Source organism: Phalacrocorax aristotelis, chromosome 1 (assembly GCF_949628215.1).
Source record: "Phalacrocorax aristotelis chromosome 1, bGulAri2.1, whole genome shotgun sequence".
Classification (NCBI taxonomy): Eukaryota; Metazoa; Chordata; class Aves; order Suliformes; family Phalacrocoracidae; genus Phalacrocorax; species Phalacrocorax aristotelis.
Genome location: NC_134276.1, coordinates 201,509,739 through 201,535,717, shown reverse-complemented (window position 1 = coordinate 201,535,717; position 25,979 = coordinate 201,509,739). Strand labels below are relative to the sequence as shown.

At 40.1% G+C, this 25,979-nt stretch overlaps 1 protein-coding gene across 1 annotated transcript in view; it reads left to right on the top strand.

Moving 5' to 3' along the window:
• The window catches only part of GRAMD4 (GRAM domain containing 4), an 82,952-nt gene that overhangs the window by 41,792 nt on the left and 15,181 nt on the right, over positions 1-25,979 (top strand). Inside the window, exons 4-10 of the mRNA XM_075081296.1 lie at positions 8,574-8,694; positions 16,857-16,918; positions 18,883-19,015; positions 19,489-19,514; positions 22,472-22,563; positions 24,141-24,232; positions 25,217-25,265. Of these exons, the coding sequence (XP_074937397.1) occupies positions 8,574-8,694; positions 16,857-16,918; positions 18,883-19,015; positions 19,489-19,514; positions 22,472-22,563; positions 24,141-24,232; positions 25,217-25,265 (575 nt within the window). The remainder of the gene's footprint in view (positions 1-8,573; positions 8,695-16,856; positions 16,919-18,882; positions 19,016-19,488; positions 19,515-22,471; positions 22,564-24,140; positions 24,233-25,216; positions 25,266-25,979) is intronic.

Sequence of the window (25,979 nt, the reverse complement as noted above, 5' to 3'; positions counted from 1 at the left end):
AATAAGCTATTGATCTTTACGATAGTTCAGATATTTTCAGGAAGCTTAGCTTAAAATCCTTCCATAATGAAGGGGAAATGATCCTGTGTGTGTTAAAACACAATAAGCTCCACTGAAACCACTATATGTAAATATAAAGTTACTAATTAGCTGTTAGCATAACTATTCTGTACATACCATAGTAATAACATCATAATTCTCTCTATCCCCACCCACTCGAAGTGGGACATAACAGGAATGGTGAGAGGGGAGACTAGACCAGTTTGCACAGAGGAGAAAGATCTTGTCAAATATGATGTGCTTTGTAAATCAGCCTCCCTCATCACATGAAATAGAAGAACACTTCACACTGCTGTTGAGGTGACGAAAATAGTACCAGGGGAATGCTAATTGCACTGAGAAGCAGGGTGATGGTTCAGACTTTGCCTTCCCTCTGCTGCTTCTGGATCAGAGTTGTCTTATTTCCTGTCAGCATAGAGAGATCCCACGCTGCTCCCCGCCCTGTAGGCGTATGCAAAGAGACTCAAAAATTGGTCCTCAAAAGCTATGCTTATTGTAAGTACTGGAGCAAGAGCTCTGCCTTTGAAAGAGAAGAGAGGCACAACAGAAGGATGGAAACAAAAAAAAGTTAAAAGAGGGATTGTTTAACTGGCAAACCTGTGTTAGGGGTTTTTTTCAGGCAAATTGGTGTGACTGTTTCCGAATATGACAGGTCACTTCTTCTTCGTTTTGATGTGTACAGCTAAACCAGACTGAGCTGGGGAAAGGTTACAGAGAAAATGTGGTTTTTATATTTGTTTCGCTTCTCCACTCTACCAAAATGCCTATATAAAACAGGGTAGGGAGGAGAAAAGAATATACACTCAATAAACATAGTTAATCTTTAACATTCCTGTCTGCTTTTTATGACACCAGTATTCCTATTAGAAAAGCCTTCCCCCTTTTTTCTATATGAAGGACTCATGCAAACAAGCAAGAGGCCTGACCACAATGGAAAACCATTAAATTGACAAAGCAAGTTGTTCTCAAATACCAAAAAGCCCTAATAATTCTTCCCTTAGTTTTCCTTCTTGCAGACTTGTTTCTGTTTTGGTGGGTTTTTTTCCCCCTTATCTGATTAGTATTTGTATCTCTTACTTTTTGTTCCCATCCATTGACTGGTTGGGTTAAAAAAATAATCTTTGTATGTTTTTAGCATTATTTTCTTCTACACAGTGTAGCTGAGCAAAGATCAGTTGAAGGTAGTAGTTCAGGATGAGTCTTTTGGAACAACAAGGAAAGAAGTTTTTGAGGAAGGAGGAATGAGAGCTCATTGAGGATTAGTTGTGTAGCTGAATGTGTGGACAACGCATTTTGATCCCTATATAGTAGTAGATCACTCTTGATTTTACCTTTCCCATACAGGGGTTTCTTTGCTCACCTAGGACTCCTCACCACTGAATAAACAAGTTGTTGAATGATACAAAAAAATGTGACAGAAGTTCACTCTTGTTGTAGGGAATTTCACTATGGCGCTAACTGCTAATGGTTATGGAGTGGAGGTGAATCAGGGCTTGTAGATGGCTCTGTTCCATCTAAGTAGCTAATGCTTTCACTGACACCTTAAACTGTGCTCTTAGAAAGAGGAAACTCTAATCTCAATATACTGGGAATAGTTTTTGTGTAGTGCTCTCTGATGCTGTAACATTGGCTGCGGTGGCAGTGCTTAGCACTGTGCAGCACCTCTGGCAGAGGAAGTTCCTGCACTGCAGGCAGGTGGTGCTTCGGACGGTACTGCCACAAGTCCCTCTTCTTGTGCCAGTGGAAGAGTACTTCCTGACCATCGCCAAACAGGATGCTGGGCTCAGTAACTCTTTTGTTTTACTTGATATAGCCACTAAATGTTTGTATATGATGCTTAGCCTCTTCAGTGTTGCTTCACAAAATACCTATGGCAAGATAAAGAGGGGAAAATAATTATTCTTGGTTTTGTGTCTGAGTTGTCATAAAGAACCACCTCTGAGTTAGGCAGAGACTGAGAGCTGCTGCCTTCAGTTTAACAGGACCTCCCCTTAATCTACATGTTTTTAAAAACTAAATGGTGTAGTATGGAGTCCACATAAAACATAATTTCAAAACGAATTCTGAGGAAGCATTTGGCAAAAGAGGGATCAGTGATGATGAAACGCATTGTTATGCCTCACCAAGTGTACTTGTGGCTTTTCTGAATTAATGGGAATAAAAAAATAAAAATGTAGAGTGTGAACATAGGTTGGCTTTAGTCTATTGGTGTAAAAGGGTTGCTGGACCTAAGGTCACAATAATGTAAATTCCTACTTTTTCAGCAAAGAATGTGAGGACAATGTCTGGGGGGAAAAAATGATGAAGAACATTTTAAAAAGTCAGTTTACAGTGTTGTATTGAATCATCTTGGTAATAATATCTAGTATTGTTATAGTAGGAAGGAATTTCTAAAACTGTGATCAGGTAATGCCACAGTCAGGCAGTATGCCCGCCCTCTTCCCACTGTTGCTGCTGTCTGTCTGCTGAGATGACCCTCCAGACCACTTATTGTCTAGCTCTGGAAGAGCTGTAAAGAACAAGAAGGCTGGTGTCTGTTTCAGAAGTGACCACCTAACCACACAAAGGAATGGTTAGACAGTCAACCCGGAGTTTGGGGCTTAAGAAGGGAGGGATTTTAGGTTCTCCCTTCTTAAAATGTGAAGAGTAGTCCTCCTAAGCAGGTGAGCTTGGTGCTTCTCAAGTGAAGTCCAAGCGGAAAAAGGACATGACCTTAAGAGGTGACTTAAAGAAGAAAGGACAGCTAATAAAGTGGAGCTGCTAGAGTGATTGCTTAGGCAAGGCCTTTTCTTTCCCAAGCATCTGACATGCAGAGTACTAGAATGTTTGGGATCTAAAGGCTAATGTTTTATCTGAAGTCTTTTGGATGGATCTGTGCTAAGTCTTTGGCGGTCTCTTGTTCTCAAGTCACTGGTGGAAAGGACATAAACCCTGAGGAAGGAGAGTGAGAGATTAGATGAAGAACAGGTAACACAGCACACAATTAGGCTGTATCCAATTATAGCTACGGATTGTGAACTCTCCAGAGGAGTATGGGAATAACAAAATAACTGTAAATAGGAAAAAAAAACAGGTCAAGGATTTTGATTGTGGGTCCTTCCTTCATCACTGCTTGTTGGTCAGACAATTCCTTTGTATCACAGGTGGTGGAGCCATCCTGTGTCTTTCACAGCATTGCCATTTGCTACTTGTGTTTAAGATATAAAGACTAAAAGCTCTTCAGAGTCTATGGTGATGAAAATAGACATGTCGTCAGACTCCTAACATCTTGCTAGTAATGTCATATAGTCAGTTTAGTTGGGACAAAGTTAAAGTATTAGCTTTCTGTAGGAGTTGGGAGTCTGGCAAGGGTAGAAGCTGCCTGTGCTGGAGAAAACTCTCAATATCTCACCCCATCAGCGCGACGGGTGAGATCTACTTTGGTCTGTGGTTGGGATTTAGTGCGTTTAGCACTAATTAAACAACATACTTGAACTCTGGTGATGTTCAAAGGGTTGTGGGGAGATTTGCCGTAATTAACATCGACGTAGAAGGGTTATTTCTGTCTTGTTAAGCACTGGTGTTTCCCCACATAAATATGACAGAGTGCATGTATGCTTTTTGGCATTTCTAGTTTCTAACGCTGTCTCCTTAAATTTAATGCTAAACTGATTTGGTAGCTAGGAACAGTGGTCTGCAGTCTCTAGCTGTGCTCTGAAAGACTTTTTTAAAATTTTGTCGCTTTGTTCCAGGGTGGGATTTTGCAGCGTACCTGTAGGCCTATGAAGGAATGCTATTATGTAGAAGACCTACTAGGAGATTCCCTAATCTACCTCCAATCCCCCTCTTAAGGGATATATCTGCTTTACTGCACATGCCGTATTGAATTAGAAATCCAACCTGCTGCCATGCCTTCCAAGCTTGATGTATCATCCTTCTTTTCTAAATACTACCCAGATACTGTTCAGTCTCACCTGAACTAAATACTTTGCTATGTAAGAGCTTTTTATCAAAATATTTCTTACAGGCTTGTGTATTCTGGGGAGCAAATTGGAATTTTTCAGTTGCTCTGGTGGCTGATGACATACGATGGTGCAATGAAATGCTGGGTAGCTTGTCTTTTAACAATTACATGGTATCAACTAAACTTTTTGAATTGTTAAGTCTTTAAGTTTAAATTATCAAATCCTTAGAGTGCAGGTGCGACAGTTGTGTTATACCTCATAGAGGATGAAATGCCATAGAAGACCTGAAATGGATACGGTTTTTTGGTAACTTTTGAAACGCATTGCTGATGGTGGCCTTTCCTATGAGTGAACTCTCCTAGGATTTACAGTGCAATAATATGGAAGTTAATGTAGTTGAAAATTGTTGTTGCCTTTTGTCACATTACCAAAGTATTGTCCTGCTTTTCTGCACAAGTTGACTGTTAGAAAGACTTTTAAAGCATTTTTGAAGGGTCACACCTGCTGTCACGACCTAAAGGGTTACCCAGCCTGTGGTTATACAGAGGTGGTGACTGTGCGTTGGTTGGATTTTGCAACATACAAGGACATGAAGGCATTTACTCTAAATTTCTCTACTTTATTACAGATTTCCAAAAATACCACAAAACTCCCTACTAGCAACTATACCTGTATTTGATAAAGTGAATACATGTACATGAATCAAAAAAATATATGCCTATATATATGAAAAGCTGTTATAAATTATTGGCAGCAATCAACAGTATGGCAGCAACCAAGTAGGCGTATGTTATTACAGGTTACTACAAAATTATCACTAGTGAAGCAAACTTATCAATAATATAACAGCAGAAATACTTATGATAGCTTACTTACAGGTGCACATATGTGCATGTTCACAATAATACCAGTACCAAGCTTATTAGACAGATCTCAGAACATGCCAGATCATCCCAGAGGGGAGGACAAACCTATGCCGGCGGGGGACCCAACCATCCCAGAAGCGGGAGGACAAACCAGACCTCCCCCCAGCGAGGGTCCAAGATCTCTTAGAAAGTTTGTGTGGAGAGTTCAACCCATTTAGGAAACTAAAAGTACATGCAGCATGGGAATTTGTCAGAGAGAGAAGCTTCATTTTGATTAAAAATAAAGTCCTTTTTATATCATAGAGAAATAAGGAGGTGTAGGACACTACCACTTCAGCAGCCAACAGATGCTGTTAATTTCTATTTTTCACCTGGAATAGCCAACAGATGTTGATGTTTCCTGTTCTCTCAGGCAATTTTTATTTTTCCAGACTGTTTTCCTGTTCTTGCAGATAGATCAGCCAATGGTAGTTACCAGTTCTTATTTTCTCAGGATGTTTTCCCTTTTTTCCAGACTACTTTTCACCTTTTCAGATGGTAAGTTGCTGTTACAGTTCCTTGTTTTTGCACTTATCTATGGTATCTCAGGATGTCACCGGTTTCTAGGTACCCAACTGTGTACTTCTAAGAGGCCAGCTGCACTTCTCAAGGATGCTTCTGGTTCCCAGGCTGGCAAGCATTTTGTCTGTCACCATTTCAGCATACATTTTCTTCTGTTCAGTAATTTTCCCCTTCTAACCAGGTCACCTTTATGGCTGCTCACATCACCTCATGTCCAGTTAAAATGTGCACTGAGCCTTTTGTAATATTTTAAAGTTTCTTGCCTAGCAGGAGTTACAGAGCTGAGATTGATACCCCTGGGAGGGAAATTATGGAAGCTGATTAATCTTGGACCTGAAGCTCGACCTTTTACGTTTTACCCTTTTGTGTGGGTGTGTAGGGGGGGAGGATGTTTGAATTTTGACAGTGTGACGATGAAATCCAAGGAGCACTCGGTTCTCATGGTCAAGGAGGATACTCATCTATGAAGCTTAGTATATAGATACCACGGTAAAGTGTTCTTACAGGTTCCCTCAAGGGTCCGTAACCTCTGCTCCTTGTAGCCAACCTCTCTTGTTCTGCAGGAGGACCCCTCAGGGCTAGAGAAATGTTGTCTGTAAGTTCAGTTCAGCTTGGCCAAGTTGTAGATTATTTCAGGCGAGAGAACAGGGAAGAACACTCCCTTCCCTTGCTTCCTCCCCTCCCCCCAGCTCATGGTTTCTGTTGCTTAGCAAACATATTTAACAAAACACAGAGGTTTTACAATACCAGACCACGCTGCTGTCAAGGTAGCACAAACACTGCTTTAAAGAACAGAACTTCCAAAGAGTTGTAGGGGCCAGAGCAGTCATAGTGGGGTGGATTTAGATTGCAAAGTCATGTGCTTGGAAGTTAGGAGATGCCATGAAAAGTGAAGCTGTGACAATCCTTAATGATGAGATGCTGTATTTCTTGTTTTGTTCTATAGAGTTCTATGTTGTTCGTTTTGTACCCTTTAACACTCTGCCTCTTTGCATTAAGAAATTCTGCGTCTCTGGCACTGCCTGTCATCCTACTGGTCAAGTATCTGGGGGTTTTATTTTGTTTTTAACAGAACAAGATGTAGTGCAATTAGAGCAACTGGAATTAAGGAAGCTGGAAGATCTGCATAGACTTTCAAGGGCATTGAGGTTTAATTTACACTACTTGTGGTTTTCTTATGTACACACAATGCATAGTCACTTCCTCTAAAAAAAAAAAAGTGCTTAATGAAGAATTTTTTCCATTTAATGGTCTTGAGAAGATAACATCCTTGTAAAGCTTTGGAACTTTCGTGATGTCTTCATGATATTGCACAACCTCCAGTGCATTTGAAGTGCAACAGAAGTTTCCCCTCAGCTGTGTGCATGGTCTTGTTCTGGAACAAGGCAAGCCCTGGAAAGTAGGGTAGTAGTTTTCTTATTGGATTTAAAATTCCTTGAGGACACATAATTACGAACAGCTCCATGTATAGGTATGCCCTTACATCCATTTATTTACAGGAGAGACAATACCTGCTGTAACAGTGAAAGTTCCCTACCCCACCCTTGGGAATAAACTTCAGTTTTAGTTGCTGGAGGATGACTTGGTTTCTGTGCTCCAACTCTTCTTTCTGGGGTCACTCACAAAGCATCAGTGGCAAGATGACAGCACTCCTTTCAGTTTGGTGGAGTTCAACCTGCAGCTTGATGGTGGAAGCCATCACAATGTACTGCCCTCTTGATTCATTTACCTTTTTCCTGTCTCTCCTAAGTCTGTGCTCTAAATGTCATGGTGCTGCAGGAATCTACCCCACTGAACTTGCACAGTGGATAAAATGATCGGAGATACTGCACAACGGCCTCCTGCAGAGGAGGGAGACTTTATCAGTTCTTCTGAGTATTTGCACTAGGGCTTCAGACAATCTCAAAACACATAATGACTGGAGTCAGAAAGGCTCAGATACCAAAATTACCTGATTATCAAGGATTTACAGGGCAATATATAAAAAGAAGCAGAAGAGGTTGCTGGAGGGTAGAACATAATATATAAATCTTGTAAAATGACATGAAGTCTGAACCCTTGTGTTTGTACTGATAGTGGAATTAGCAAGTATTTTCTGTTCTGGTTTGCTTAAAGCTTGAAATACACCTGCTGTTCTACTGTTTATTGTTGAGATTGAGCTTATAAACCAGCCCAGAGACCTAAATGTAGAGTAATTTTTTGATTGTGTGTGTGTGTTTAAGAACGGGAGGGGGGAAGATTCCCAATCTTCTTCTCACTTCTCTTTGGGAAAAGTGATCAGTGATAGTGACACTGTTGTAGCTCTAGAGTAAAATAAGGTAATGAACAAGGATACTGCCAGTGACAAAAAAGCAAGGCTAATTAGTCACAAAAGAGCCTTATGCATAGCTGATACTAGGTTCTCATGAAAAAGGTTGTGAGACTGCGTATGTGTGTTTGTATAAGTCAATATGTGTGCGTGTATATATTTTTATAAAAATTATTACATGGAAGTTAGTAGGGCACACTGTAACCTCAGAAAAGGGTAGAAATCTGAACTTGGTTCCCCATCTCATAACCCCTTCTTAAAACTGTAAGATACTCAGGTCCACAATGGGGCCATCTGACTTACATAAAAATACAAGGATGCCAGAAACTGATGGATAGAGGGTTATATGGCATCATATAACTTTATGTGAGTTCGTGTTTGGGGCTTTTTTCTACCCATAGACATGGGGGAAGAGAACAGATACTTCTTTTTTTTTTTTCCTTGTTGTGACCACTGGGTTTAGCAATAGACAGCCTTTCCAGCAGATTATTTCTTTGGGGAATGAAGGGTGCGTGACATTGTACTTAGTTAAAGGTAGCTTCTACAAAGGGCTTATTTTTGATACATTGCATCTTGAAAAGAAAAAACTTTAAAGTTGATTTTCTCCTTGCGTTAACAATTGTAACTAAACGTTTTCTACTTGATAGAGCTGTGAGCTTTTTAAGAAGTCTTTCTAGCCCTTGATTAGTTGTTTTTCTGGTGGGTTTTTTTTTGTTAATATATTTGGTATAGCACAAATCAAAAAATCCACCTAATGTGTCATAATTAGGTTATAATTCTCTTGTAGAAATACTTCAGGGTAACTAAATCTTTTTCTTCTCCCTTAATTAACAGAGGAGGAGCTCAGGAAGCTGAGAGAAGAAACAAATGCTGAAACATTAAGGCAGGAGCTAGAAAAGGAACGGCAGAGGAGATTAGAACTAGAACAAAAAGTCAATGAAGTTCTTAAAGCAAGGTAAGAGAAATATCTAAAGCAAGGTAAGAGAAATATCTTTATTGTAAAGCTGAAAACCACTTGAGATCTCTCTCTGAAGAGTTCTGGTGAAAGCATCTGTTTCTAGCCTAGGCTCTCTTAAAATAAATTAGTAGCTCACAGAAAGGGAAGCTGCCTGTTTTCCTGTAAAAGTACATCTTGTACACCCACGTACGCCTGAATTACTTGACCATACATACTGGCCAAGATACAGAGGTGTCCTCACATGTGTCTGGTTGGGATATCTTCATTTCACCTTCTCTGATACCCTCCCTCTGGGATCTCGCCTACCTGGAGCTACCAACGTGCACTGTGTGCTACTGAATGCCAGAGCCGTAACTGTGCCATTGCGTATGCTTTGCCTCTTCAAAACCTGTGTTACCTCCAGACTGCCCAGTCCTTGTTACTCCTGTTCTAGCAGCAGCAAGGACATTTCAGTACCACAGCACAACCCTTAATGTGTGGGAGTGACTGGAGTTGGAGCCTTCCTTGCCACTGCAGTGACAAATGGAAACATGTCTCTCTATACTCCTAAGTCTTTTCAGCCTTAGGACACCCACCTTGATGATGCAAAACATCACATTTGTTGTTGTCTTTCCTTAGTCTGCCTAGCTGCATGGACTTTAGATCTTAAGACCATAGCAACTGCTTGGTGGCCTTGTTGGTCTAGACCGCTTACATATGTAGCCGCGTGTGTTATCTTCCTCAGCAGTAGCTAAGATTACTTGGCTGAGCAGTAGGATCTGTGGTTCACCATCAACTACTGTCATCAGGAGGTTGTGCAGGCTGAGTTGGTAATGGCATGCGATAAGCACTGCCAGTTACTTAGAGGTGACAAGCAAGAACGAACAGGCAAAACTTTTTGCTTGGATATGAGGTTTTCCAAAGCCAAACAAATTCTTTCCAGCCTGCTGCTCCCTTCTGTGCTCTTTCTGAGTGTAAAAATGCCTTTCTGGTCAGGCCAGCAGTCTCCGTCCACTGGCATTCTGTAGGAATGGAAATAGGAGCTATTTATAGGAAATGTGTGAGCCTAGTTGCTTTCTGTGGCCTGTATACCTCCTACTACTGTGGAATCATAAAATCACTTAGGTTGGAAAATACCTTTAAGATCATTGAGTCCAACCATAAACCTGCCAAGTCCACCATTGAATCACATCCCTAAGCGCCATATCTACATGTCTTTTAAAGACCTCCAGGGATGATGACACAACCACTTCCCTGGGCAGTCTGTTCCAACTTCTGACCACTCTTTTAGTGAAGAAATCTTTCCTAATATCCAATCTAAACCTCCCCTGGTGCAACTTGAGGCCATTTCCTCTCATCCTATCACTTGTTACTTGGGAGAAGAGACCAACACCCACCTCACTACAAGCTCCTGTCAGGTAATTGTAGAGAGCAATAAGGTCTCCTCTCAGCCTCCTTTTCTCCAGACTAAACAACCCCAGTTCCCTCAAGCAATCTTCATAAGCATTCACAAACACTGTATTTAGGGGTATCAGAAGGTACATTGCTGCCTTTTCACTTCAGTATCTGTTTGCAGACCTGTTATCCATGAATTTATTTAACCCTCTTTTAAAAGTGCTGGAGCTATCAACTATGGGAAGCTATGGAGGAAATACATTACAGAAGTCCACTCTTTACTAAAGCAGCAATTCATTTTCTTTCCTTTTCAACAGATTTCTTAGTGGTTTCAAGAAGTGCCTCATAGTTAAAGAATTGTGAGATTTGGTGAATAACTGTTTAGCCTTCAGCTTACTTCCCACCCCTGATCAGTCCTTCCCTCTCTTACTCTTCTTTCTAGATTGAAGAGTTCTAGCTTTTCTAATGCCACCTTAAGAGTACTCCATCCTTTTCATCACTTCAGTTGCCATTCATTAACTGTTGTGTCTAAAGATGAAGAGGCTGAGTTCATGCAGTATTCAAACTGTGGGTTTGCCAAGGCCTTATATATAAATCAGGCCTTCTCTCTTATCCTCAGTACCCAATACAGTTGGGGTTTTTCGGCTGATATTTTCCATTGATGGTTTTCCAAAACCACTGGTTCTGTGCAGGGTCTGTCCATGTGCAGTCTTCACCTGAACTGCCAAGTTGCATGCTTGGAAGGGGTTCTGTGAGGTTCTTGTGGAGGACTCCTGTTCCCAGGCCAGTCGTGTGACCATGCACTGGGAAGGTGATCTGGACAGCTCTGATCGGGGCTAATTTTTGGTGATGTTTTACAGTTGCTTGTACCTGGGAAGTGGTAGTGTATTGTTATTGCTTATGCTGGTTGGCCTGGCTGTATGCACATGTAACTTCCATTTTGTGTCTTGACTGATGTTGTCTGGTTGAGTGGTCTACTGGGGACAGTGGAAGAGGACGCTTTTGGACACGTCCCCATGCTGAGAAGTATGTTAGCTCCATAACAGTAGCACAAAGCAATGAGTATTGTTTTCTGCTGTTGGTAGATAAAGCTGATGCTTCAGGATACCTTCTGTCTCTGACTTGCTGCCTTGAAAAGTCATTGAGATGCAATTCCATGTGTTTATCTTTGAGCATGGTAAAGGTTTGTACCGTTAATGCTGGTGTAGGCCTTTAGGATTTCTTCTAAGAGCAGGTATGCCTGGGTTCTATGTCATGTGCAAATGAAGGGGGAGACTGATCCCATCATTGCTGGGAGTCCTGGAGAAGGATGAGGAGACGCCTTTCTCTGCAGGAAGGTTACCCATCATCCTGCCCTATTTCAGAGTCATGAGGATGGCCCAGGGTCTGATATGGCCCACTGCAACTTGTAAGTAGTGTGTTTTACAGAAAAAAAGAGTTTGAAGGTCTTAGTTTATCAATATTGGTGTCAACAGCTGCGTCTTATTGGATTGTGGACAACAGCAAATCTCTAGCAGGCGTGCCATTGCTAAATTAAGATAGCATGACCTGTCTGCTTCAACACTGTATTCCCATTTAGATATCCTAAGGATTACACTAGCCCTTTTAGCTTGGGTAGTGCACTTGAAGATTACATTCAGGCAATTATCCACTTTATCCAAGTCTTTTTCTAACTAGTCTTGCTTCCAACCTTTTTGGGGCAGTCAGGTGTATGTAAGATGACAACAAAAAAAGACTTGAAGACTTTCCCAGTTTCTACCCAGAAAAAGAAAAATCAAGTTGCCTGTGGTTTTTCCTTAACTTGTGCCCCATTGTGTGAAATTCTTTTTCACTGCTTTTTATCTTTTTGCACTTCACTGCAGACATTTTAAAATACTTTGATTAGGACTACAGGCAAAGTGTTGGCTGACGCAATCAAACACATAATAGACCAAATTTACGCCTGGTGGAAACTTAATTTTATTAAGCAAAGTTACTGCAGAAAGTCATCTCTGCTTATGTCAACATCACCAAACTTGCCTTGCTTCTCAGTTAGCTAATTTTAATATGACCTTTAAATAGATATGCATATAAACATGTTTGTATGTACTCTTCTTTTTGCTTACAGAAGTGAACTACTAATGAAAACCAAATGATGCTGTGGTGTAAGAAGGAAGAAGTTATTTTAATAGCTACAGCATTTGAAAGTATTTGAAGTAGATCAATACATGTAGCTATATAAATACATGCTGCAAAGTGTTCAGCAAGGAGAAAACAAAGAGCTAACAATCTAGTTTTTTTTTAATTGGTTTTTTTTTTTAGTAAGGAACACGGGCTTCTTTCATTGAATAGTTCACAGGGAGGAGGGAGGAGTGGGAGAAGAGGATATTTAGTGGTTTCGTTTGTCATCGTGTTCATTGTCTGTATGTATTGAGTGTTCAGAAACATGGTGGCCTCAGCTGAAGTTTTCCGCAGACACACCTTGGGACAGCCCTACATTTGGTACAACAGCTGAAGCTTATGACATTTTGCAAGTGGAACAATGCATAAATAATTTGGAATCGTGTGTGTGAGCAATGCTTGTTTAGTGTAAATTGTGGGCTGTTGCTGCCTTATTTTACAAATTGTGAGCTAGCTCCATCACACAGAAAAGAAAAAAAATTAACAAAAAGTTTTGCAACAACACCTACCAACAAGCTGTGACTTATGCAAACCTTTTTATTAGTATCATTGTGAGCTATTTTTAAGAGGAGAAAATAGACAATATTTCTGCATAAGCTACTGTTCCTTCTGTACCACTTATCTTGGTTAACTCTTCCTGGCCTCTTGTTAAATGACATTGTCTTCCACGCATTTTGAGAATGGCTGAATTTGATGGTTGAAGATGTCTCAGCTTGAGATTGCTCTGGAGGCTGGAAGCGTTCCCTTCTGGAAGGACCCCTGTCAGGCTGGGACTCCACACAGGTAGCAAGAACCTGAGACCTGGGTCAAAAACTTCTCGCCTGGCTGCTGTGCTGTGCTAGGATTGCTGACATGCGTACGTGATTGCTGGTCTACCCAGTTGGCTGAACTTCGTGCATGCCCTTATTTTTAACTTAGTAGCTTTGGTGACAGGCTGCTGCTTTTAAAGTATCTCCTGTCAAGAGTTTATTTTAATATTTTTTTTCTGCCAGTGAACATGTAGATCTTGTACAACTTTCAGTTGATGATATTTCTTCTGAAACCTTTTCTTTTGTTTCTGAAACTACCAGTTTAGGACACTAGCCGTGTATGTAAAATGTGGGAGTATCTGGTGAGGACAAAGCCTTCTGAAATATTTGGTTTATTTTAATGGGAAGGAGATGCAAAATGTGAATATGTTTTAATTCAGTTTTGTGACAGAAGCCAAGTATACTTGAATCATTAGTCTTTAAACTAGGCTGTGAAAATACCTCCTTTATGCTTATTTTTGCATTTCTGAGGTTGTAAGGTGCTTTTGATGGAAGTGCATACACATTCATGTTGCTTTGGGCAGTAAGAAAGATGTAAGAGTTTTGACTGGCTTCTACAACAGCTGTCAAAAGAATGATGATGGGTTGCTTGTGAACGCAGTACTTGGAGTCAGCCTATAGGAAAATTGCTTTTAATATGTCTGAGAACATCCTGGCAGCAACTGGACCTGTTGTGTGCAGTGAGTCCCGTCTTCACACAGTGGTTAGGGAGAGCCTGTTGATTCACACACAACTCGCAACTGTGTTCAAGGCCAAAGATGCACAAAACCAAAATGTTTAGTTAAGGTAAATGGCCTTGAGTTCCAAGGCTCCCTTAACCTTTGTGTCGTACTTGCAGCTGCAAAAATAATCCTTTGGCTCTGTTCTGTGGGGCAGCATCGAGTGGACCCTGCATCAGCGTGTGCTGGTCATTTTTGAATGCTACATGTCTGCTAGTCACGAACAGCTCTAACAGTCATGCTTCCCTGGGTTCGGTATATATTTAAAAAAAAAAATTGGCACATTTGTGTTTCTTCTCCATTGGCTGTTGCTGCCTTTATCTTTTTTGATCAGCCTGTGCTTTTAAATGGGTGCAAACTCTAGTTGCATAAACATGACCTAGCCTCAGATTGGGGATCTGTTGGCATTGCAAATCACAGCCTTTTTTCTGTGTGGAAAGCGTGGTTCCAGAGGAATTCATGCAGCTTGTTTTCTTTGATGCAGGCTTCAGTAAGGAAGCCCACATAGAGACACAGCCTTTTGCGTTGTTCTGGGGACCATTTATGTTTTCCAGCCTTTTAACTGGTCTCTGGCATGAAGAGTGGTTCAGAAGCTGTAGGAAATATAATTCCTCCCCTCTGTCAGTGGTCTTGATGTACTGGCTGGTTCAAAATGACCTGGTTTTAGGATTGAGCTTCCCAATGGGTGTGCAAGCCTAAACAATGAATTCTGAGCTTCCTGGCCCAAATCTACCTGAAGTGGCTAATTATAACCTGGTTCACAGGTGCAGTAATGATCTGTCATTAACCTGATGATTCGTAAAGGTCAGGTTATTCACAGGGAAGGAGTAAGAGGCAGATGGCAAGTAAAACATTGCCAGAATAAAATGAAACAGAAAAGCACCAAGAAGGGCCAAAGCCAAACCGTCATGTGGAGCGAGGCTGCTATCCAGAGCTGCCTCTTCATGAGATTTTTTTGGAATTTCCCCCCCCGCCCCCCTCCCCGAGAAACACAGTGTGTAATGACACTGTGCTGCTTCTGAAAAATATATCCCATCAAGGAAGACCCAGCCTGAAGGCTGTGATGGTTGGCAGTGGTGGGACCCCATCTTACCTCTGTCACTGGAGCTGTTCAGGTGTGACATCCCCTGCAGTGCCTTCACATGACTGGAGCAGGTTGAGTAACTGGCTCCTGCCTGTGTAACCTGCTTGTGAATGACTACATCCTTTCTTCCAAAATGTGTCTTCAGCTTCAATGAAACACAGTGGTTGTCATAGATTGAGGATGAAAATGTTCACCTGTATGGTATAACTGTCTGATGTGCTGATAGACGAAAACAAGACATTGCTATATAATAGTTTGTGCAAATTTGATCACACTAATTACTGCCTGTCTTTAGAGAGACAGAGCTGGAAATGGAGGAGGTTCAAAGGTGGGGGTGAAAGAGTAAGGAGAGGAGGTGGTTTTAGGCGGGGAACCCACATTTTGTATAGAAACTGAGGAAAAATAGCATAGAAACGAAAGATAAAGTTTAGCTGGAAAAAATAAACTGGTGGAATTTCAGGTGGCTTTTGAAAAGAAGAGTTGCTGCAAATGCAGAAGTCATGTGGAAGAGTCACGAAGAGGTGTGAAAACAAGTGGCGTTGACAGCAGAAACTGTTGATTTCAGCTACTGTACACTAATAGATGTCCAGTTATAATTTTAAATCAGTAAATTATTTCTAAATGTTCCTTTTAGAAATGAACCAGGATGTGGAAAGCTCATTAACTATGGGGAGTGCTTAGGAAGGAAGGGAGGTAATTAGTTCTGTAGTTTCTCTGTCATACTTGTTCTGATTGCACAAATTTGTAATGGCCTTTTCTGTGTGCAGACAGTACGGCGAGATCTTTCCCTAATGTACTTTCTAGAGGAACAGCAAGAGAGAGGACTATATATCCATCTATATTGCTGCAATCTGCCCAGTACAGTGGGATCCCTCTTCCCACTCAGCATTTGCTGACCAGCATCCCACTTGGCTCCCTTTCTGAGGAGCAAAAGATGAAGGGGACATTTGAAAACACTTAGATTATCTTATGAATGAGTAATAATGAAATCACACAACCAACAAGTTTTTGTTTCAAGCAGTAATCTTTTCAATCATACAACTCCCTGTCAAGTAAAGCTTGCTGTGGCTGGTGTTATGTTGTCAAAGCTGCTGCTTCATTAGAGGAATATTTCTGTAGGATATCTGCATGGATGGCTGAAGACTTCTGGACTGAAGCCTGAAGTGTTCTCAAGACAGGTTGGCAGTTGGAGGCTGGGGAGAGTGCAAATGTAATTTGAAGCCTTGCACATGTGCAGAATGGCAAAAGCATTTGTGTTTTCCAAAATCTGTTCTCTTTTAATAGATGAGAATATTATCCTTGACTTGTTTTGAAAGATGAGACCAATGATGCCTGCTACTTGCCATATATTTTTAGAACATTTTTTGTTTCAGTTTTTCAGGCCATTATTTAAATTTTGCAAGTTTTTTAAAATATCTTTTTAAAATTGGTTGGTATCTGTGCATTTCAAGAGCTTACAACATAACATTTTAAATAATTCGTGACACCTCTTCCTCTTATTGTGAAGATAAGTGGTGTTTGACTCTAGTAACGATGGCAAAATTCAAGGTTCATGCATTAAACTGGTTTTGTTCTAGTATTGTGGTTATCAACTTGTGATACGGAATCCCTTTTCATTTATTACTGTGGGAAAAGTCAGGGCTTTATTACTGTGGGAAAAGTCGGGGCTCTGAAGTGTTTTCCTGGCAGACATTGCAATGAATATACAACACAAAGGCATAAGTAGTGCAACAGATTTGATACTAAATTATTTAGTTGTAAGATGAAATTGAGCTGTTGGTGACAGGAAATTACTAAACCACACTTCTTCCAGTGGATGGTATTTCTCTGGATCCTCAGTGCAATGTGCAATGAATATTTTGAATCCTGCAAGAGGGCATAAGTGTGATTTTCTCTTGTCGTGGTTGTATTATCTCAGCTATGGAAAACATGGAGGTTCCAGTGCTCCATTTACCTAAATGGGAAAATTTTAATCATCTGTAGCATTTCATATTGTTTCCATTTTCTTTGTAGGACGGAAGAGGTGCCTGCAGCTCAGCAACCTGCAAAGCCACAGACACAAGCCAACGGAACAGGTAATCTTGGTCAGATCTCTACTAGGAGTTTTATTTAGTCAGATTTATTTAACCCTCTCACCTGATCTTTGGAAGATCAAACCTTGCTGAAAAACTTGCTGATTCTTTAGCAGGCTTCTAAAGCAGCCAAATAAGAAAGACCGTTTGAGCAGCTTACTACCTCTGTATGTGATTCTGCATTTAGTTTTTGTAGTTGACTTTGCATACGTGAGCAAGGAATTTATTCTGTATTTTAAAGCCTTTAGGAATGTAATGAAATCTGTTGCCTGACTTCACCATTCTTGCATGCATTGATGATCCTTGATTTACAAGAAAACAGATGTAACACATAGAAAAGATGTTCTATTTGTTCTTAACTGTAAAGGATCTTTTATGCCGCTAACTCTATTACTTCCTTTTTTTAAAAGAAAAGACATTCTGGAGAAGGGATAAGCTTAAGCTACTAATTTTTTTTGGACACCTCCACTGTCGTCTACAATTCTCAAGCTGCTGCTTATTATGAATTCAATAATGTAGTGATTTCTGAAAGAACTAAGGCAACAGGCAGATTCTCAACCTTTCAGTACACTTAAGCTTTCCTCCCCATGCCTCTTGATCAAGACAACCACTTAGGCTTCTAAATCTGCAAGTTAAATTTGAAGTTGCTCCTCCTCCATTCCCATAATCTCAGTACTTCCTGTTCCATGACCTACAACCTGCCACTGCCATTTTTTTCTGTCTTGTACTCTCAAATTTCTTTCTCAGTGCTATCAGAAGTATTAGTATGTAGGAAGCAACTTGAAATTTTTTTATTTTCAAATATAAGTGTTGTCTCAGATGTAAACTGCCCTTAAATTCCTTGTTTTTCTAGGTATCACTGCCATTAATTAATAAATAGTTTGATTCAATTTTCTGGGCACCAGTTGCTTTTTTTCACATGCTTAAAAGGACCATTTTGGCTGTTGTAGTTGGCTGATTAATCTTTCATGCCTCTGTCTAATCATATCTTAATTTTATGGAGTTCTGTACTAAGTTTAGTCCTGGAATAGTTATGACCAGTGTCCTCTTTGTGACATTGCTGTGTTGACTACCTTTCCAAAGAACAGTCAGTCTATTCCTTCTAGACAGTGATTTTTTGAGTTACAGGTAAAGCAAAAGGTGATTGTTTTGTTCTCACCTGTGCTGTCTTAAGGCCCTTTACCCTTACATTATTTCCATATACCCATATACTTATATTTTTCCACTGAAACTGACTTACAGAAAGTGTGCATTGCTTCCTTACTTTGCCATATAAGACTTTCCAGGCAGTGTTATGACTATATGATATATTCTATATATAGAAAGTGGCATGTACAGCATATTTTCTGTAGCCTGGCTTTAGAAAAAAGAAAGCGCATGTTATACATAATCTACACACACACACAATCTTTGCAGCCTATAAATGGTTGGAAAGTTGTAGTAAAAATGTTTCTTGTAGAATTTTGCTTAAGTTTCCACCTCCCTTTCTTGTCAAATTCATGTGGCTGCAGGTGGCTGTCCTGCTCTCTGCTCAGGAGTGTTTTGCTTTACACTTCTTTTCTTGCGGTGACCCTTCAGCACAATAGGAGTGCCGAGATCTACGTCAGTGTTTTGTTTACAGGAACCTCTTAACCAGAAAATGTTTTTACAGTGTTCGCTAAAAATTGTCATTTCTTAGGATGTTTAAGTAATCTCTGTACTTCTGGTAATAAGATGCTTCCAAGTGCCATACTTAGAGCAAAGCAGGTGTAACCTTTAGTCTTATTTTACCAGCTTAATGCAGTCAGGGTTTCTCTGCAAAAGCAGAAGTAAATTGCATAGTGAGTTTCTGATAAGAGTGTTGGCAAAGGACAGGAAAGCTGTACAAAGTCTGCTTCCCAGTGAAGCATGGTGTGTGGGAAAAGGGGCAGGCTTTGTATGAAGACATTTCTAGTATTATCCTGATACTTAGAGCTTCTTTTTTATAGATAAGCGTAGTCATACAGTCTGTTCGAGACTCCAGAAGTGGTTTTGTGACAAATTTGGGGAGTATGTTGAGGACTTCAGATTTCAGCCAGAAGAGAATACAGTGGAAACAGAAGAGCCACTTAGTGCTAGAAGGTAAATCTCTAACATGAATGTGCGAAATTGTTGGCTTCTTTACAAGTTGCTCTCTTTTCCTCTCTTATTTTTTTACAACCTTTTACATGTTTGAGCAATGTTTGCGTAATGAGTAATAAAACTGGAAGTACAGAACCATCTCAAAAGGTCTATGAATGCTTTGGCCAAACATGAAATTTGAAGTTTATCTGCTGTCTGAGGTAGAATAAGAGTTATATTATTTACCAGGTTCCATCATAGGCCTCTCAAAAATTGTGGTCGAGGTCTTAGGCTGGAGAGCTTACATTTGAATTTTTGGTCTGATGCAAGGTAGGCTATATTAGTTACTGGGAACACATTTCATAACAGGCAAGAATGAAACTTTGTACACAAACATCTAATTTATAACTGTAAGCAGTATTTCAGGGACCAAATGTACTCAAATGTGCACTACTTGCCTATTTAACAAGTTGCTTTTATCCATTATTTTTCAGGTTGACTGAAAATATGAGAAGATTAAGTAAGTACTTAGCAGTGTTTTATTTTCTGGAAGTAAAAATAGTTCTTATTAACCCTATTGGGAGGATTGCTGCATTTTAAAATAGTGTTTTGAAATCGTTCTGCCAGTTCATAAGCAGAAATGATTCTGAAATCCTGAATTAGTATTTGGAGTGCAAAGTAACTTAGAGGATCAGTGGTAGAAGCTTGCCTTTAGTCTTGAATTACATAGGGTATCTCTGAACTAAAAATGTAATTTTAATTAAAATGTGTAAACATTTTAAACAGACAACACCAAGTTGGGTGGGAGTGTTGATATGTCTGAGGGTAGGAAGGCTCTACAGAGGGACCTGGACAGGCTGAGGCCAATTGTATGAGGTTTAACAAGGCCAAGTGCCGGGTCTCGCACTTGGGTCACAACCACCCCATGCAATGCTGCAGGCTTGGGGAAGAGTGGCTGGAGAGCTGCCCGGCGGAGAAGGACCCAGGGGTGCTGGTCGACAGCTGCCTGAACATGAGCCAGCAGTGTGCCCGGGTGGCCAAGAAGACCAATGGCATCCTGGCTTGTGTCAGGGATAGTGTGGCTGGCAGGAGTAAGGCAGTGATCGTGCCCCCGTACTCGGCACTGGTGAGGCCGCACCTTGGGTCTGTGTTCAGTTTTGGGCCCCTCACCACAAGGACATTGAGGTGCTGGAGCGTGTCCAGAGAAGGGCAGCGAAGCTGGTGAAGGGTGTGCAGAACAAGTCTGATGAGGAGCAGCTGAGGGAGCTGGGGTTGTTTAGTCTGGAGAAAAGGAGGCTGAGGGGAGACCTTATCACTCTCTACAACTACCTGAAAGGAGGCTGTAGCAAGGTGGGGGGGTCGGTCTCTTTTCACAAGTAAAGAGTGATAGAACGAGAGGAAATGGCCTCAAGCTGCACTAGGGGAGGTTTAGATTGGATATTAGGAAATATTACTTCGCTGAAAGAGTGGTCAGGCGTTGGAACAGGCTGCCCAGAGAGGAGGTAGAGTTGCCATCCCTGGAGGTATTTAAAAGATGCAACACTTCAGGGCATGGTTTAGGAGAGATGGTAGCGTTGGGTAAATGGTTGGACTCGATCATCCTAGAGGCCTTTTCCAACCTTAATGATTCTATGATTCTATGTATTGAATGAGAACAGAGTATTTGTCCAATGGCAAAAGTAATAATGTTCATACATTTATGCCTGAGCTGCTTGTAGTTTGCTTGCTAGATATTAGTTTATATTTTCAAAGGAGGAGGGGTTGGACAATGCATACGCTGAGTGTGTCTTACATTTCTTTCTCTTGAATAGCTGAGGAATTATTTTGGAAGGTAGAGGATGCAAGGTGGCAGGTTAAACAGAGTAGTTAACCTCTCCAAAAGTTCTGTGCAGCAAAGAATTGCTAGCCTGAAAAAAAAGGCTGATTTGTGCTACAAATTGTTAACTTATTGTAGGGGGAAGCTGAAGTTGGAATAAGGGTCTGTAATCTCCATGTAAGGTCAGTTCTGTTCTTATTCTAATACTGGTATTCCTTCCAGTTTCATTTGTTCTCTGTGGTAGACATGCTTTGACTTCAGAATAGCTTTAAGAAAAAAGCAGTATTAAGCTTAAGCTTTGAGTGGTTCTTAACTTCTACTAGGTGAGCCACAAAATCTAGATTTCTGTGTCCAGTGGTACCTGACAACCACCTGGAGCTCCTGAGACCCTTGGTTGCTCTCAAGATGCCTGTTGTCACCAGCATTTTCCAGTTGTTGACCTTCCCTGCAGGTTTGATGTAGGATGGTGGAGCAGCACTTGAGTCCATGACCTCCTCCACGCATGCCCTTCCACTTACTTCATCTGCTGCTTTGTTTGTGCCACTGATGCTCAAGGAAATCTAGTCCTGGTTGTTTAATTACTTCCCATAGGGAATGTATCAAGTATAGATGAATTTCAAGCCAAACAAAGACAGCAAGTCACAGGCTATCTTGAGAAAAGCTTTCAAAGTTGTGAGCTGTACTGCAAATGAAGGTGCATACTCCTGGGGCCCCTCGTGCAAGCAGAGTCTTCAGTTTTCTCAGCAGGGAAGGCAAAACCACTGCAAGCAGAGAAAGCAAAGGTCTTTTTCCAGCAGCCCTATCCTTTTTTTTTGGTGTTCCCTAGATGGTTTGCCCAAGTGGTAAAATAGCTTAAAGGAATAGGAAGGGTAAAGAACAAGTGGTTTGTTTTGTTTTGGGTTTTGTTTGGGGTTTGGGTTGGGTTTTTTTTTTTGTTTTGGAGTTTTTTTTGAGGGAGCTGAGGAAGAGCTCCTCTTGCTGTCCCTGGTTGGCTCTGGGCATCTGTGTGTGGGAGTGACACCTCTCAGCCCAGGTTTGTCTTCCGTGCAGTGACAGTGAGAGCAAAGGTCTGTAGAGGTGGGAGACAACAATCTTCAGGCAGGAAGGTCCTGTGGGTCCTGTGTCTCTTGGCTTAGGAATAGCAAGCAGCAAAATACTATCAGTGGATAGACTCCTGCAGAAATGTAGCCAAGAGAGATCTAGCCTGGTTTTAAGCCAGCTTGGTCAAGGAGCAGCATGTTGTTCCTTCGTGGCTTGGAATCCAGTCAGGCTGATTAACCTTGTTTTGCAGGGGGATGAACTGACCTGTGCAGCAGTCTTCAGGGTAGTACGAACAGGGCTCAGAACAGACTATCAGCATCCAGGGTACCCTTGGAAATGATATTGAGGGTTTGGTTTTGGGCTTTTTTTTTTTAATTTCTACTTAAAAGCTTAGACATAACCTTTGTCTTGAATAACACTAGTTTTTGAAAATGTATTCCATAGCTAATTGTTCAGTTACATTGATGGGTCTCATTTTTCTTAATTTGGATAAGCCTTTTTATTATTACATGTCTTGAATATTCCTGTTAATTTTCTAATTTGGTGGTTTGTCATTTACAAGTTACTTAATCACTGCCAGCTAATTCTAACGGTTGTGTTTTCTCTCTGCTTCTCTTTAGAGAGAGGTGCCAAACCTGTTACTAATTTTGTGAAGAATCTTTCTGCCTTATCAGACTGGTATTCTATCTACACTTCTGCTATTGCCTTTATTGTAAGTTATCCTATTCCTCCAGGAGCAGTAAGAATTTTTAAAATGTATTATTTACTGAAATTCATTGAAACTGCCATATCTGAGTAGGGGTTGTGCTATGTTTAAGTCAAATCAAATAGTGTAATTTCATTTAACACAAAATACCAGTAGCTGTCACTTCAATTATATTTCAAAGCCATTTAAATTGTGTATTCTGGGTTTATTGTAGTGTACTTTTGTTACTGTTAAAATAACTTATAGCAATCTGGGCATTGTTCTGTCATTTCTTGTTTCCTGTCTCCCAGTCCTGTAATTGGATGGTTAGTTCAGCCTCTGCAAAATCTCTTCTTGTCTAGGGCTGAAATACCGGTAGCGGCTATATTTGATAAGGAGCTATCGTTCATCGTCAGAGCTCTTTGCCATTTGTTAGGATCATACTTACTGATGAGAGACAAAAGTGCCTTGATCTGAGTATCATTTAATGTGCAAACATCTGGTCTGTGAGCTAAATTCAAGCATTCCCATGCTATGTAAGGAGGTTTGCATACCACAAAGTGACATAACTATTCAGTGGAGTTTTGACTTGTTTACCTTCTAATTGTTAATTAAATGATTTTAAATTGCTTTGGTCATGGTGTATATGAAATACTTTGATATCGAAGGAAACTATTACCGGTAGTTACACCTGAATGAACCTGTTTGGTGAAAATGTCACACCCCTTTTTATTAAATGATCCCAGCTGTAAGTTATAGAGCCCTATTTAATGCTACTTTGCGTGGCACAGCTGAAGGAATATTGAGGTGGAGACTTTCCCCTCCCAGTGCCCTTTATCCCTTCCCTAACCTACCAATTTTTCTCTCGCCTCTCCCGACAAACCCATTCTTCAGATAAAAGCTGAAAGAAGGAACTTCAACTGCTGTTCAGAAAGCTCTGGGACCTCGGAGCCAGAGCAATGCTTCATTTTTGGGGTTATCAGTAAAAAGCCTAATGTGTCTCCTCAGGGAGGCTATAGTCTCTGTATTTTCCAAAGCTGGGAAAGGGACAGAATACCTCTTGGAGCACTTCATGTTTGTGCTTGTTAGGTAAACTAAAACCTCTTGTTCTGCAACCTTTTTAGGCTTGGTGAAAATATTGACCTGAAATAATTGAGGGAGAGTTTATCCTGTTGCCCTGCATGGGGCCAATTGTTATAACTCTTCTACTATATACTATTGCTTCAACTGCCCTAGGTGAGTGTTAGACCATATCATGGTCACAGAGCAGATTCACAGACTTTAGGGTTTACTTTTTACTACTCCTTCATGTAATTGCAGTGTTGGAAATACTCAATAGTCTCTCTCAAGCAGCTGAGAGCTAGTTAAGTGTCATCTCTGGAGATTTGGTTCATTCTTAGGTTTGACTTTACATTCACGAATGCAGCGCTGTTGTCAGTTGTGGTATGGCTAAAACTTATTAATTTTTGTGATCTGAATTGCATGATTCTGAACCCAATAGTACAGTGGGAAACAATATTTCATTCAACTCACTGTACCCCAGTTTATAATCCACATCTCTCTTTTTTTTTTCTTTTTTTTTTTTTCTTCTTCTTAATCTGCAGATTTACATGAATGCTGTATGGCATGGCTGGGCCATTCCTATGTTCTTATTTTTAGCAATTTTGAGGTTGTCCCTAAATTACCTCATAGCCAGGTATTTACTTAAATAATAGATTATTCTCTTGTAATCCTTTGCTTGAAAGATGTTTTGTTATTCTTGCATTGAGTTGTAAACTTTTTCTAACATTGTGAGTTAAGTCTAATAAAGTGAAGTTCAGACTCTAATATCCTTAATTTTATTGCTCAATTTCTGTAACTTCTTACTCTTCTAAGGAATTATCTTCATATCCTGTGACTTAGGGGACCATAAATTATGCTGCGTGTTCTCAGACAAATCCCTCAGCATGTTAAAATTCTAAAAAAAAAAATCTGCAGCATTCAGAGTAGTTGGAGAACCTCACTTTAAATATTGAAGCCTGCTGCTTTTCTCTGGAGAGAATTTTCACCTAGGCCTAAAATTGCAGTTTTGCCTTTTTCAGTAGCTCTTGGCATACTTTATCCAAAGTATCTTCCATTTTTAATTTCAGTTTCTATTAAAAATTAAGACTTCTGTACATTTTCTGTACTGAGAGGATCTTTTTAAAATGCTATTTTAGGCTGATGGTGTTTTTCCCCCTTAAAAAGGTGGAAAGGGCCTTACTGTGCATATTTTAAAATAATTTTCTGACTTATTCATTGATACTTACTGTTTGACACTATTCTTTGAAAGTTGCTGGTAGCAAATAAACTTCTGAATTAGCTGATGTAATTTTGTTCACAAGAAAAAAATGCTAATTATTTATTCTATGCACACAGTTCACTTTTGTTGTAAAACCCACAAGCAGTGATTCTGTGTAGTATCTCCCTAGCTAATATTTTTTTTTTAATATATATACCTTTAAAGCTGTCTATGGTTGGCAACTTGTGCTTTTGTTATGTTGTGAGTTCTTCGTTAATTTGGGGATTATTTCATGGTTGTTGTTTTTTTTAAGCCATAGTGTTTATTGCAGAAAACTACTTTTTAACCTCTTACAAATAATCCGTGTTGGCAGGTGAAGAAGAAGTACTTGCTCTCTTTAACTATTTCCGTAACTTCTAGGGGTTGGAGAATACAGTGGAGCATTGTGCCTGAAGTTTCTGAACCCATGGTAGGTCTTTGATAGGTTTGACCTGTATGCCTACATTAAAAGTTGCACCTTTAAAACATTCCTCTGCGTTTATGTGGGTAGTTGTGAAAGGAAGGAAGAGTGAGGTGCGAATAAAGATGCTACAACTTTTTTCTTTCTCTTGCAACTTTAAATTCTATAATAAGAAAATCTTCACTAACAGCACTTTTAGGTTTGGGTGTTTTACCCTAAAATATTCCAAACTTGAATCACATTTCTGGAATCAATGTTAATATGCCAGCTTGGGACAAGTTAGATCCTATGGAATCTTGAAGAAACTTTGCGTTCTGTTTTCTTTGTAACATTCTGAAGTAAATGTTTGCATAACCTTCTTAACCAGGAAGGATTTTAAGTGTTAATTTAAGATGGAGCTCTTTGAATTTCAGACCTTTCACTAAGACTTAGTGAGGCCTTGCTTCCCAGATAATTTTGTTATTCTTAAAAGGCCAATAATCTATTTAAATAAATACGTTTAAAAGCTCTAGATATAAAACTTCTAACAAAAATGGCATTTCTGTGCTAGACCAGAAATAGGTCAGTTTAACCATGTGGTCGTAGACTGAAAATCATTGTAACCATGCCGCTCCAAAGACTTACTGTGTCTTTCACAGCCTAATACTAGTATGTTTGCATATACCACGGAGGAAAAGCAATGAGAACTAAAGATAACAAGCAATGAAAGACACAAACAATAGA